This window comes from Pithys albifrons, chromosome 1 (genome assembly GCF_047495875.1).
Source record: "Pithys albifrons albifrons isolate INPA30051 chromosome 1, PitAlb_v1, whole genome shotgun sequence".
NCBI classification, from domain to species: domain Eukaryota; kingdom Metazoa; phylum Chordata; class Aves; order Passeriformes; family Thamnophilidae; genus Pithys; species Pithys albifrons.
Window position 1 is genome coordinate 117790664 of NC_092458.1, and position 14153 is coordinate 117804816.

Sequence of the window (14153 nt, forward strand, 5' to 3'; positions counted from 1 at the left end):
CCCTCACCCCATGTCCCTGGCCTTTTGTGGCCCATTCAGTGACTCATTTGACCCCTCCAGGACCTTACTGCCCCGTGGTCAGCATGTGTGTGCCCAGCAGACCGCGAGACGAAGTGGCGGCTCTGTTGTCCTTTCGGGCAGTTGTTGGTGACATTTCACAGTCCTCTGACCTGAGGTGACACCATAAATATCGGTGTTTGGGAAAGGGTTGGGTGGGCACTCACATCCATGGAGTGCACCAGTTGCTACTGCAGGCACAATCGATTCCAGGGGCTTTGTGTTTGGCTTGGAGGAAGGCAGGCAGGGTCACCAGCTCGCCGCTGACAGGAGTCTCCTCATTTTAGAGGGGGCTTTTATTATGTCAGTATTTAAATGAAATAAGCAGTATTAAAAGGTGCAGCTTTCTGCTGGCAAGGGGGTAATCCTGCCATGGAGTCCAGCCACCATCAACCACCCTTCTGCATCTGGTTCTGCCTGCTACAGAAGCTGTTGCTGAAATGCAGGGAGCCAGAGGAGCTCAGGCGGGCACTGATTCGTGGGTCCAGAGCAGGCCATGGAGATGGTCTAAGGCTTGGAGCCCCTCTGCTCTAGAGCCAGGCTGGGAGGGATGGAGGGGTTCATCTGGAGAAGGGAAAGCTCCAGGGAGAGCTGAGTGCCCCTTCCAGTGCCTAAAGGGGCTCCAGGAGAGCTGGAGAGGGACTTGGGACAAGGGCCTGGAGTGACAGCACAAGAGAGAATGGCTTCAAACTGTCAGAGGACAGAGTTAGATGGGATATTGGGAATTGTTCCCTGTGAGGGTGATGAGACCCTGGCACAGGTTGGGCAGAGAAGCTGTGGCTCCCCCTGGATCCCTGGAAGTGTCCCAGGCCAGGTTGCACAGGGTTTGGAGCAACATGGGGTAGGGGAAGGTGTCCTTGTCCATGGCAGAGGAGGTGGAATGAGATGGGATTTAAGGTCGCTTCAGTCCAAACGATCCTGTGATTCTGTGATTCAGACCTGGGGACAGCAGTGCTGCTGCTGAGGGATTTACCCTGCAGGTAAATGACCCTTCTCCCAGCATGGAGCACTGCTCACTTTTCACAGGTTTGTGCTGGGATAAGCTGTGCTAACCTTTCAGTAGATTAAAGTTACACCAAACAAAGCATAGAAGGTGCTGCAGGAACTGTCTGGGGCTAGAGCTTATGAAATGCAAAAGCAGAATATTGTGAGCTTTTCCTCCTGTATGCACCTGAGAAACTGGGCACAGGAACAAGTGCAGAGCGAGGTTTCCCTGGTGCTTAGTAGTCCAGCTGTCATTTTTCTTGGATCTCAAATTGCTTTTCTGTGCTGTGTTTGGTGTGTTGTGTCCGTGCAGCAAGGGCTCAGCTGAACTGTCCTCTGCTCACGTGTGGAGGTGTTTCCACACCGTGGTGTGGCAGTGCATTACTCTGTTGCTGCATGTAGGTGGGTGGGGGTGGCATTTCATATCCTTGCTTAAAAGTAGCGCAGTTCCCTCGTTCAGAGACTGACCCATGGCTTTTGCCAGGACCTCCCCTCTCCCTGTCCCACTGCAGAAACAGACACTTCTGCTCCTGCCAAACCTGAGCAGGCTCCATATGTGTTCCATTCTCCCCACTGCTCTGCTTATCCCTGACTGCCCTGGTTTCTACTTCCCATCATCAGAAGTCATCCCCTTTGCTTCCAGCTCCTCCTAGAGCCAGCACACGGGCTGCCCAGGCTGTTACTGCATGGGAAATGCCTCCTGCAGCACACCCTCAGTGGAGTCACAGATTCACAGAGTTGGAAGGGACTTTAAAGGTCATCCAGTTCAACCCCCTGCCACGGGCAGGGACACTTTCCACTATCCCAGTTCACTCCAAGTTCCATCCAACCTGGCCTTGGACATTTCCAGGGATGGGGCAGCCACAGCTTCTCTGGGCAACCCGTGCCAGGTCCTGCCCACTCTCACAGGGAAGAATTTTCTTCCAATATCCCATCCATCTGCCCCCTGGCAGTGGGAAGCCATTCCCCCTTGTCCAGTAAGTCCATGCCCTTGTCCAGAGTCTCCCTTCAGCTCTCTTGGAGTCCCTCACCTTTAATAAGGGGAAGAAGAGAGGGGAAGGAAAGAACATATATTTGTGAAAACTTATTAGCAGAAGCTGCAATAACCCAGTTATAATAATTTATATATAATAATCCTGATTGTGATAATCCAGGTTATAATAATATATAATAATATAATCCAGGTTATAATAGTCCTGAACTCAATTTGCTGGTAAATTTAGCACCGTGCATTTGTTGGCAATGCTGCACACTTCTCTCCTCAGTCCGATGTAATTGCAGATCTTGTGGGTAGGATGAGTGATGGGTAAACAAATTGCAAAGCCAGTGTTGGAAGGGAGCAGCTTTGGACATCAGAAAGTGAAAGTGCTCATGGTATTCTCTTGAAAAAACAGCTTCTAATTTATGCTGTCTGTTGGGGTTTGGATCTGCATAATGTCTTGGAGTGTTTTCAGTTGCATCTCAGATAGAAAGGGTCCGTATTTCCAGAGGGAGAGTAAAGCATATCCCTAGGGAATCGTGGGCTCCCAGGTCCTCAGCAGCCAGGTACTGTTTTTAACACATCCTGAGAAGGTGATACTGTGGTTTTGCTGCACTCAGTGCATTAAGCAAGAGCCCAAGGCAGAGCTCCTCTCTCCTTGCAACTGCCTGACAGGAGAGTGTAGCCAGGTGAGGCTCAGTTTCTTCTCCCAGATAACAAACAGTAAGACGAGGAAATGGCCTCAGGTTGTGCCACAGGAGGTTTAGGTTGGATATTGGGAAAAATTTCTTAATGGAAAGTGTTTTCCAGCTGTGGCACAGCTGCCCAGGGCAATGGGGGAGTCCCCATCCCTGGAGGGATTTAAAAATCACGTGGATGTAGCACCTGTGGACATGGGTCAGTGGTGGCCTTGGCAGTGCTGGGGGAATGGATGATTTGGCTCGACAGTCTGACAGGGCTTTTCTAACCCAAACAATTCTGTGATTCTATTCTATGACTCTCTGACTCAGGCTCTCCAAACCACACGGTGCAGAGTGAGGCTCTGCACAAACTGTGTGGCTTCCTCCCATTTTTTCTTTAGAGCAGCTAGGAAAAGATTTAACTCTGAAGCAGGTTGTGGCACACAAACGCAGGCACTGTGGATGCAGCTGTCCCTGGGAGTCTGAGCCCCAGCAGCTGGCTGGGCTGGTGTTTTTGGGGCATCACGGGCATGGCACTGTATTGGGTGGTCTGTCCTGGACATTGGCTGCCCAGGCCAGCTGTCATGCCAGAATGCCTGACATTCTCTCTCTCCCCCTGCTCATATTTACAAGGGAATGTGATAAATTCTGTATTGATTCCTTCTGTTGCACTGTAAATTTTGCAAAAGATGATTAAATAGTGCAATAGAGTCTGCGAGCGCCAAGGCTCAATATGTTCTGGGCCGGTGTATCGACCCTCCGTCCAACCGCAGCCAGTTCCACTCCCCGCCACACCACACCAGTAATTAAAATCCTATGAGACTGGGATTTAGAAACCAATCATATCCCAGCACCGAGGCATCCAGCATCCCACTGTGGTGAGAGCAATAAGAGTCCAAGTGCCAGCACGTTTCTGTCTGTGTCAAGGCGCTTAGGAATAGTTTCCCCTTAGGGCAGGGGAGTAAATAAATCCCTCTCAAAGTGTTTCTGGGGACAGACTTGACAGTGACATCATGTTTGGCATGAACATAAGAGCTCTGCACATGTGTGGGTATATGAGGAAAGGATGATGGGTATCATCCTGGCATGCTGAGTAGCAGGAGCTCTCACAGTATGTGGTTGTGCTGTGAAACAAAGTTCTCAGGACTCCTTTCCTTGTCCCAGTGCCCAGGGCGTTCCTAAGCCATGCTCTGTTAGCTCCTTGGAGCAGTGTCACTCTGGTTGTCTCTATGAGGCACTGATGCCACTGTGTGGCCCACCCTGTCTGTTTGAAGTGTGAGCCTTGTTCTGGCTGCTGTAGGCTCTGATCTGCTGCTCTCCTACCCTGACAATGGAGAGATGGGAACAGGGTCCCAGTGCTGCTGAGGACACAGGGAGCATTGCTGGGATAGTCCTCCAAGTCCTTGGTGAGCCCTTGGCATCCTCCTTTTCCTCCTGCCATCTCTCTCCTCCTGCCACCCCCAGCCCCATCACGGGAGCAGTGGGGCCCCAGGTACCAGCACCGCTGCATCTCTAGCTCTATTGACAGTTATCCAGAATCTGAAGGAATCCAAGACAAATTGTTAAGAGGATGGAGTTAATAAAATTTGAAAAATTGAGTCCTGTCACTCCACTAAACTTTTTTCGATCCTGCTGACAGGAACATATTTCCCCAATGAGTGACCTTCTGCAGCTGCTGCAGCGCTGCAGCGCCGGGCGGGTGCGGAGTGGGAACCCCCACGCTATTTATCAAATATTATCAGCCAGGGCCTCCTAATATGAGCAGGGAGGGGCGGGAGGAGGCGATGGGCTCGCACAGCCCGAGGTGCTGCCCAGGTGTCCATCTACAGCCACAGACAGCGAGTGGGAGGTGACAAATTGCCTTCTATTAAGTCTCAGAAGGTTGTCGTCCCCTCAGTCGCTGCTGCAGCCGAACACAGGGTGGGAGAGGGCAAGGGAGGAGGTGGGGACAGGGGAGAGGGGTCAGCCGGGGCGCCAGTGGGCCAGTGGGCACTCTTACCTTCTATTAGCAAGCCAAGTGACACCGTTATTTATGGCAGCATAATATTTTATTGCTGCCGGTACTCGAGGTTGGAATCGACCAGTTATAGGAGTCAGGTTCTATCAATTATTGCAGCAATTAGTCAAGTCGTCAAAGCCATTAACAGGGGGATTAGGCCAATATTGGAGAGCCATTATGGATAGATTCAGGGGAAGGCCAAACAAACCCTGCCCTAGAAATGAGAGCAGGCCTAGCCTCAAGGATGTCATCATTTGGAGAAGCCAGAAACGTGTCCCCCTGCTCACTGCGCAGACCCGGGTGGGTTTTGGGGAGGGGCAGGATCGTGGGAGCACTGTCTCTTTAACAGATATTGAGTGGCCAGCCCCAGCAGTGGGGTTTATTACAATCTTACCTGTCTCAATCATATTCTTTATTTGGGAAGACAAGGCTTGCCGTAGAAATTACTCCGTGTCGAATGTTTATGGAGCACATTTTTCATTCTGTAAGCAAATATAGATCCCTGATGTCAGTGCCTAGGAATGGCTGATCTCTGCGGCTCCGCTCCCACTGACTCCCCTCACTTCATTCATCTATTCTGATTGCTGCTCTCCGATATTGAGCACTCCTGGTGCTCTGCACTCTCCCGTGGCACAGCAGCAGCTTGGTTTGCCTGTGCCAAGGTACTCGGCTTGTGCCTGTGTTTCCAGCAGGATCACAGAATGGTTCAGGTTGGAGGGGACCACCAGTGGGGTCACCTTGACCGACCTCCCTGCCCAAGCAGGACTGCATTGCACAGGATTGCAGTGGAAGGATTAGGGTGGAAGACATCCCAGACCTGCTGAGTGTAGTTATGGGCTCTTTCCCCACCAAGCTGTTTCCTAAGTCTTGATAACTGGTGGGGTAGTCAGTTCCAGCACCAGTTTGGGGGGTTTGAGGCTGATTTGAAAGTTCATTCTCATAACTGTAGGGGTTAGGAGCTGTCAGGGAGTAACAGAGTGCACCAGTGTTAGTGCTGAGTCTGCCTTAGAGAAACCTCCTGACATGCTGAGAGTCAGAGGTGAATCCTGAGTCTTTGCTTGCCCCTCTAGCTGTTCCACAGTACCCCTCTCTCCTGATCTCACTGAGATTTCCTCCATGTGCTTCCCATCACTGCAACTGAGACCAGTTTGACAATGAGTGCTCATCTGCAGCCCAGCATGTCTGGGATGGGGAACTCTCTCCATGCAAGTGTGTTTCTGTGGGGTGCTCGTCCAATCTCAGTCTTTGGGGTTTTTTGACTTTTTTTTTTAATGAAACTCTAAAAAAGGGCATGATTTCCCCCCAGAAGAGCTCCTGGGGTCTCAGTGGGGCAGCTGGTCCACAAGCAACAGCCAGCTTCAGCTTCACCTCCAGCTTGCACAGGCAGTGTGTCCAATTGAAGCCGTAATGTCCCATGTGGCTCTCGCAGGACTGGGAGTGGGTGTTTTTGTGAGACTGTATTTCCTCCTGGTGACCATGTGCTCACATCCCTCCTCAGCAGGTCTCCCCTGACAAGCCAGTTGTTAGCAATGACAATCCCTTTTCTTCCTCCCTGGACGCCTACGCTTGTAACCACTGGTTGTGCATTGTCTGTTTCAGATCCAGACACCCTCCAGAGCAAAGGTTAGGAGAGGAAACAGGCAGGATGTGCTTCCTGCTCCTTGTGCCCCAAGACTGAACTGTGAGCCCCTGATCTTATTCATTTCTTGTGCCATCAGGTGCCAGCCCCCTGCAGAAGAATGAAATGGGACACACACCCCTGGATTACGCCCGTGAAGGGGAGGTCATGAACCTTCTGAGAGCATCAGAGGCGAAGGTGAGCCTGAGATTCCAGCCAGTTTGGGTTTCCTTTCCCTCTACTAGAATAGTTTTAAAGATGCATCTAACAGTCATGGGGATGTAGCACTTGGGGACATGGGTTAGTGGTGGCCTTGCCAGTGCTGGGTGAGCAGTTGGACTCAATGATCTGGAAGGTCTTTCCCAACCCAAATCATTCTCTGATTTTACAATGCAAATGTTGGAGAAGGACCTTCACTCCTACAACTCCATCCCTTTCCAAAAGAGGTCTGTAAAAATTAACCACATGATGCATACAGGAAAAAAACACTTCTGAAGTGTTTTAGCTGTGTCCATTTGGCTGTGTCTATTTTAGCTGTGTCCGTGGCTGTGTCCATTTCTCACTCAGCAGTGACCTGCTCAGGACCAGTAATGACATACTGCTCTGTAACCCCTTGGCCAAAATGGAGTAAAATCCAGGGCCTGCTTTTACTGTATTTTCTGAAATCCCTGGTCAGACAACCAAGGCTTGTGGCCTGGGATCCAGGTGTTCATGAGGACAAGTGTAATGCAAACTTGCAAAAAGGTTAAAATGAGTTTTCACTTCCCCCAGCTCCACATAGAGGGTTGTGTGCAGATTAACCAACAGCCAATTTGCAAACAACCAAAGGAGACATTTTTCTCATAAAATATTTTTAAACCAGCAACCTGAGGATGTTCACAATGGAAAAAGAAGCAAGTGAGCCACAGCTGGATGCCTGTTTTCTTGGAAAGGTCCATCCACCTGGTGGGCTGAAGTGGACACCAGTTCCAAGTCAGGCGGTCTCACACTGCTGCTTCCAGAAGGGGGCCAAGAAAAGGGCAACTGTGTGTGCTCATCCTGGCTGAAACGTTACCTAAAAATCCTTCAGCAAACACTGATGGAGGCAGGGGAAGATATGAGATGGGTCTGACAAAAGTAAAGAGGACCTGAGTGGCAAAGACAGACTTGTAAGAACTGAGCTCAGTCCTGGGGCTGCTTCCCCTCCAGTGGCAGAGGGCTTCTCTCTCCCTTGTAGCCCCAGATACACAAGAGCTTATTTAAATTTCTCCAGACTGTTCAGCAGCTGGGAACCAGCTCTTGAGTCTTCAACACCAGGCAAGTGTGGTCTAAGCCCAGAGAAATCACACACAGAGTTCTGGGGTTTTTTTTAAAGAATAAAGGAAATCAAAATAAATTAAAAATACATATGAAAACTCCTTGTTATTCTGTCACAAGGATATGTAAATAAAATCTATGGGATGTGTCCATCCCGTAATAGTTCTGCCTATTCATTCTCTAGCAGTGATTAAAATGAGCAATAAATTCTCAAAGACTCTCAGTGGAATGCGGCTGCTGGGGAGGATGAAGCCCCGGGAGCACCAGATCCCCCCCAGCTGAATATTCATCACAGGCTGGCTTGGCTGTCTGGTGGTTTATATACAAGTACAATCATCTTCCTCGGGAACAGCTCCAGAGATATATTTCCTTTCTCTCCTCCAACTATTAGTTAAGCATAAAAAACAAGGCAAGTTTCAAACTGTTAGGGGCAGGTTTCCTTACCAGCACTGGGCTCCACAGACCCATCAGACAGCTCTCCCCCTCCTGCTCCTAAAGAGTTCTAGTATTTCACTCTCAACTTTTCTTCCTTAAAACAGCATGTGCTGGAAGCCCAGAATCCCCCCTGTCCTGGGCTGATCCCCAGCAGTGTGGGCAGCAGGTCCCATCCCCCTGGTCTGCTCTGGACTTGTTCCAGAAGTTCTGTGTCCTCGTGGTGTTGGGATCTCCAGAACTGAAGGCAGCACTGCAGGTGGGGTCTCACCAGAGTAGGGAGGCAGAATCCTCCCCCTCACCCTACTGCCCACACTTCTGGGGGTGCAGCAGGACTGGGTTTGTCCTCATGCCTCTGGAAACTCCGTGCATCGTAAGACCTGCTCCCACATGAAGATTCTGCCGATACCCTGTCCCTGAGCAGCATCTCCAATAGGTGCTCACATCTGGTGGCTCTGTGAGCTGCTCTGTGCACTATCAGCCTTCAGCTGCAGAAAATGGTCTGGGTGGAAGCAATCCCTGTCTCTCCATAAGAGAGCTCTGAAGGGCTCAGCTTCTTTGTGAGCTGGAGGGGGAAGAAGCCAGTGTCCTGAGGAAGGAGCTTTTTCCAGGCCTGTCCTGCACACTGCCATGGGTTTGTCTGTAAAGCAGCAGTGTCTGCTGTCCCCAGCACACCCTGCAAGGCACAGTGACACTGCCATCCCTGCATGATCTGTTTGCAGTCTTTGAACAGACGTGTGGAGGGTGGATAGTCATGGCTTTATTTCCCAAAAGAAACAGCTCCTCATGGTTAAGAGCTGATGAGCAGTTGCCATTGTTCCCTTCATGACACCGGTACAGAGGCAGCACAGTCTGATTTCCCATCAGCTGCAGAGTGGGATCCCCATTCCCACACCCCAACTTCCATTCCCATCAGATCCAGAAATTTCCTCTTGCTGCAGCTGGTGCTTCCAGACTGAGCTGCATCTGCCCTGAGGATGCTGCTTCCCTGTGCTGGGAGTGCAGCTCTGGCTCTGTGTCTGTGACACAAAGTGTCTCCCTGCAAGTCTCTGGCATCCTGGGGTGAGGAAACTGTACTGACCCAGTGCTCCGTGAAGCCTCTGATCCCTGTGTTTGCTTCCCTTTGCAGTTCCAGGAGGAGCAGCGCAGGAGGGAGGTGGAGGAACGGCGAAGGTTCCCGCTGGAGCAGCGGCTAAAAGAGCACATCATTGGTCAGGAAAGCGCCATAGCCACGGTGGGGGCAGGTAGGACTCTTCACATGCCACCTACACTGCCCTCCCATACCAGCTCCACAAGGAAGACAAGCTGTTCCCTCAAACGGTGATCTGAGGCTGCCTCTGGGCAGGTCCCCAAGGTTGTGGGGGACTCAGAGTGGCTTCCCCATCCCTGGAAGTGTCCCAGTCTAGGTTGGATGGGGCTTGGAGCAATCTGGGCTGGTGGAAAGTGTCCTTGCCCATAGCAGGGGCTGGACTGGATGAGCCTGAAGCTCTCTCCCAACCCAAACCATTCTGTGATTCCATAAAATCAAAGCTCCAGCAAGCTGGCCTGAGTTTGATTTGCCAGTCCAAAGCCTCTGGACCCTGTCAATGATTCCTGACCCATCTGGGCATCCTGGTTAATGCCTGAAAACAGGACAGCAAAACAAGAGCTGTTGAGGCCAGGGCAGAACCACAAGGAATGTGCTGTCAGAAACACAAACCCATTGCCTTTAGTTAACAAAGAGGAGCCCGTTGTGAGCTGGGAGGCAGGAAGGAGCCGGGAAGGAGGTGGGAAGGAGCCTGAGCTCCTGCAAAGACAACAGCCACTGTGTGTGTTCAGAGAGCGGCTGTGCCTGGGGGCAGCAGCCCCAGCTAATTGGGGAGCTGTGATTAATGGGCAGCGCCTGTTCCTGACACAGGTGGTGTTTCTGTGCATTAACGTCCCTGCCTTTATGGAGTTTTTTCTTATTGAATTATAGGGAATGTGCTTGATACCCCTGCAGCCTCGGGATATCGGACCAAAAGGTAGCGGGAGACTCTCTGTCCCCTCCTCCCCCTTCCCTTCTGCCGTCTTTTTGTCATTTTGCTTCCAGAAGGATGAGTTTCGAGACAGGACTTTTTCTCTCAAGCACTTCTTCACTATTTTTGTTATTTATTTTTTTCCCATCTGGTTTTCCTGCCACTTTGTGGACCCTACATCCCTCTGCTCTGCTCTTGCCACTGCTGTTTGCTGGTGAGCAAACCTGCCACACGCCACATCCTCGGATCCACCAAGCCTGGCTGATATGTTTAATTTATAACTGCTGCCTTAATTGAATAATTGGATTTAATCTGTCACTCGGTGCGTGATCCAAACAGTCTCCAGAGGGGCTTAGCAAGGAATACAAAGAAAATGTGCACTCTGGGGTTAGCAGTCGGGATAGAATGGAATCACAGAATTATGGAATCATTTAGGTTGGAAAAGCCCTCTAAGATCATCAAGTCCAGCTGTTGTCCCAGCAACCTTGTGCAGGGGGATGCACTGGGAATACTGGTGGGGAGCGAGTTGCAGGCACAGCCCTGACAGCTTGGCGTTGCTGCCATGGAGGGAAAACCCTTCCCTGTTGTCTCCATGGGATATATCCAAGCCCTGCAGCAGTCTTTTCTGCTACATGTAGCAGGGCAGGACTGAGAGAAGGTGGATGGTGGTTAACAGATGGTAACTGGACATCTCCAGGGATTCAGGGTTCCTCCCAGTGCCTGACTGGGGTGATGGTGGGAGGCAGCTCGGTCACTCACCTCAGCAGGTATAGAGTTTGGTTCATCTTAAAAAAATTCCCAAAACCAATTAGCACAATTAAATATTCCATCTCCTGACATCAGAAACAAGCAGGTCATTGCTGCCTTCCCAGGAGCTGCTTGCAAGCTCCAACAGGTACATGCAGATGAGCAGCTCAAAGGCTTAGGATTGTGTTTCCAAGCACTTCCATAACTGATGGTGCTCTGGATCTGGTTGGACTTATTTGCCTTTTCACTGGAAGATGCAAAGGCAGGAGGGATCAGCAGCATCTCCTCTCTGAGATTATAAACTAAATGAGGCATTTTTTCAAAATATATATGTGTATTTTGGGGGGGTCTAATATCCTGAATATTATGCTAGGAAAGGAATACCTCTTTTATAAGGAGACACCGTATTTGCAATCAGTGCTCATCTAGAACTGGGGGAGCTCAAACCCACCACTTCCCACTTTCAGGGGGAATAAACCTTTAGGATTGAAACAATCTGTTCCAGCTCTTCTTGAAGTTGAATAAGGAGGGAGGAAGAAAAAGTATTGTTTATTTTTTAGGGATTTTGAAGAAAAGGTGGTACAGAAAAATCTGCTTTCTAGTTATAAAATTCCCAATTTTGAGCAGCTACAATGTTGAAATCAGTCAACATTTCAAAGCTGTAGGAAGATGGATGCGCAGGAATATCATCCTGCTCTGATCCAAAGGAGACCGGTGTTATTTTGGCTAAGATGATAGAATCATTTATGAGGGCTGTTTTTCGGTGTCTGTTGCTGCCTGCAGGTCAGGTCAAACTTTACAAGGACATGGCTTTGGTCTAGTTTGGGGTCCCACATGCCTGAGCTGGCAGCAGCAGGGCTGGAAGAGTGTTTCTTTGGGAGTGCTGTGGATCCAGGAGCACCGATGCAAAGTCTGGATGGAGGGGACCATCCCACGGCGGGTTTGGCCCCGGAGCCTTCACCCCGTGGTACCCCGAGCCTGAGCAGGCTGAGGAGCCCCACGGAATGAATTGATTTGATAAATGGACATTTATTACACTCACAAATTGGCTGAAACCAATTTCGGTCACATCAAGTGCTGATAACTGCTGGGGTATTGATTTGTGTAAAGTAATACAGTGAATTTATCAGCTCAATAGTGGGTTGAAGGGCCTCTCGGAGACGCAGGGCTGCAGTCACACCGTTACAGATGGACAAAATAAAGCGAGAGCACGGCGGCGACGCCAGGAACAGCTCCAGAGAAGAAGGCCCCAGCGTCATCATCATCAGCTTCTTGTCTTGAACATTGGGGCTCAATGTCTTAATGAGATTTCAGCACACCAGTGTGACCTCCCTCCTGGTATTTATTTGATTTTTTTTTTTTCTGCTAGGAGGGAGGAAGGGGACAGCTTTTGCAGAGGCAGAGTGTGGATTTCCTGTGTGGGTGACAATAAACACCAGTGAGCGTGGCCAGCAGCTGCTTTGGGAGTGCAAACTCCGAGAGGAGTGTTCCTAGCCAAGGTTTTCATCCTTGGAACTGGCACTGATGTTCTGATCTGACCTGGGATGGGACCATTGTTCCTCTTGCTGAACCCCACACTGGCCAGTCTGGGAGAGCCTCCTCCAGACATGGCAGTGGGACCTGGGGAGTGGTGGTCTCTTCCTTGGGGCCAACCAGAGTTTTTCATCTCCTTCAGACCTCAGGAGCACTGTGTGCTGGAATAGGTCATCATTTAAGGCTGCTTGTAGAAGAGAGTTCACACCTCATCACTCTGTTGATCTGACTAGCCTGCTGACCAGTGATCATGGAATGGTTTGGGTTTGGAGGGATATTAAAGTTGGTCTCCTTGCACCTTTCTGCCATGGGCAGGGACACCTTCCACTATCCCAGGTTGTTCCAAGCCCTGTCCAGCCTGGCCTTGGACACTCCCAGGGATGGGGCAGCCACAGCTGCTCTGGCAACCTGTGCCAGGGCCTGCCCACCCTCACAGCCAGGAATTTCTTTCTAAAAACAATGCTCAGCACCTTCCAACAGGGATTACATGCTGAATCTCAAGCCCTAACTTTATGGTAGCTTTTTATATGGTGCTTTATATCCCTGGAGTTGCTCTGAGCATTTATCCATAAACTCTGGCATCCTGCTACAGAGGGGTTGGAAAGGAGGCAGCACTTCCCTGCTGCCCTCGGACCCTGAACATGCTGACCCCACGAGTGGTCAGTCCATGCCCCGAAGCAGAAGTTTATTGCCTTTATTATGGTTATTATCTTAGCTGAGATAGCTGCAGGAATTATCGGCAAACATGTTACTCCTCGTCAATTTTTATAAAATATCCCCACCCCGGGGTTTGACCTGTTCCCTGCCATAAAGTGCTGGGAAGGAGCACGTGCAGCACTGGGAAGGGCTCACAGAGGGGTACAGCACAGACCCTCCTCTGTACCTCCCTGCCAGTGGCAGAGCATTTCCTCCTCTTCATCCTCCTGCGGTGGCTGTTTTGGGGGTGACTTTACCAGTGAGCAGCTGGAGGGCAGGATGGGATTCCCACCAGGCTTTGCCTAGGATTTCAGACAGCCCCACATTGCCAGCTGCAGCCAGGCTGATCCATTGTGCTGAGGTGCCTGGGCAAGGTGGGACAGAGCCAGGCACTGGCCTGTGCTGCCTCTGGCTCTGTGCCTCAGCTAATTAAGCCTTGACAGGAGTCAGGACTCATTAGTGTGGCCAAGGGGATGGGTAAAGCATCTGGTTGTGTCCAACCATGGAACGGCAAACCCTCACAGCACTGGGGTCCAGCTCCAATTGTGCACTAAATGCACAATCCCATGCTCAGTCCCTTTTCCATGGGAGTTGAAACTGATGGTCTTTAAGGTCCCCTCCAGCCCATACGTTTCTGCAGTTATGTAATTCTTCATGCCCTGGATTTTTGGCCATTTGGGCAGCAATGCAAACCTTCACCTTCATACTGAGCTACTACTACATTTTGGGAAGTCTGCCTGGCTTTCCCTGCAGACTCAGTCCCACTCTCTTCCTTAGTGGCTGCAGTGGTTAGTCACCCTCCTTATTAAAACTGTTCTGCTTTATTTCTAGTTTGATCCTCTCCCTCCAGCCCCTGGAGCACCTTAATTTTCTCTGTAGCTGAGCGAGTTCAGTGCCTTCTTGGGATGATCCTTAATGACTGTGGTCAGGTCGCTCCTCACATCTCTTCTGCTTAACTTCAGCTCATTGATTTGTTCTTGCAGTGAGGCTTTGGTCTTGTTTTCCTAATCCTCACTGGATCTGTTGGCTTCCACCCTTCCTGGGTCTTCTGAAATACAAACATGGGCTCTGGGGAGTTGGTTCATGCAGGTTTTGCAGCTCCAAATTCCCATGAGACGACTCCATCCAGCCATAC

At 50.5% G+C, this 14153-nt stretch overlaps 1 protein-coding gene across 1 annotated transcript in view; it reads left to right on the top strand.

Annotated features, from left to right (window-relative positions):
* Positions 1–14153, top strand: part of CLPB (ClpB family mitochondrial disaggregase) — a 52777-nt gene that overhangs the window by 24770 nt on the left and 13854 nt on the right. The window contains exons 6-7 of the mRNA XM_071565210.1: positions 6418–6515; positions 9175–9289. Coding sequence (XP_071421311.1) covers positions 6418–6515; positions 9175–9289 — 213 coding nt within the window. The remainder of the gene's footprint in view (positions 1–6417; positions 6516–9174; positions 9290–14153) is intronic.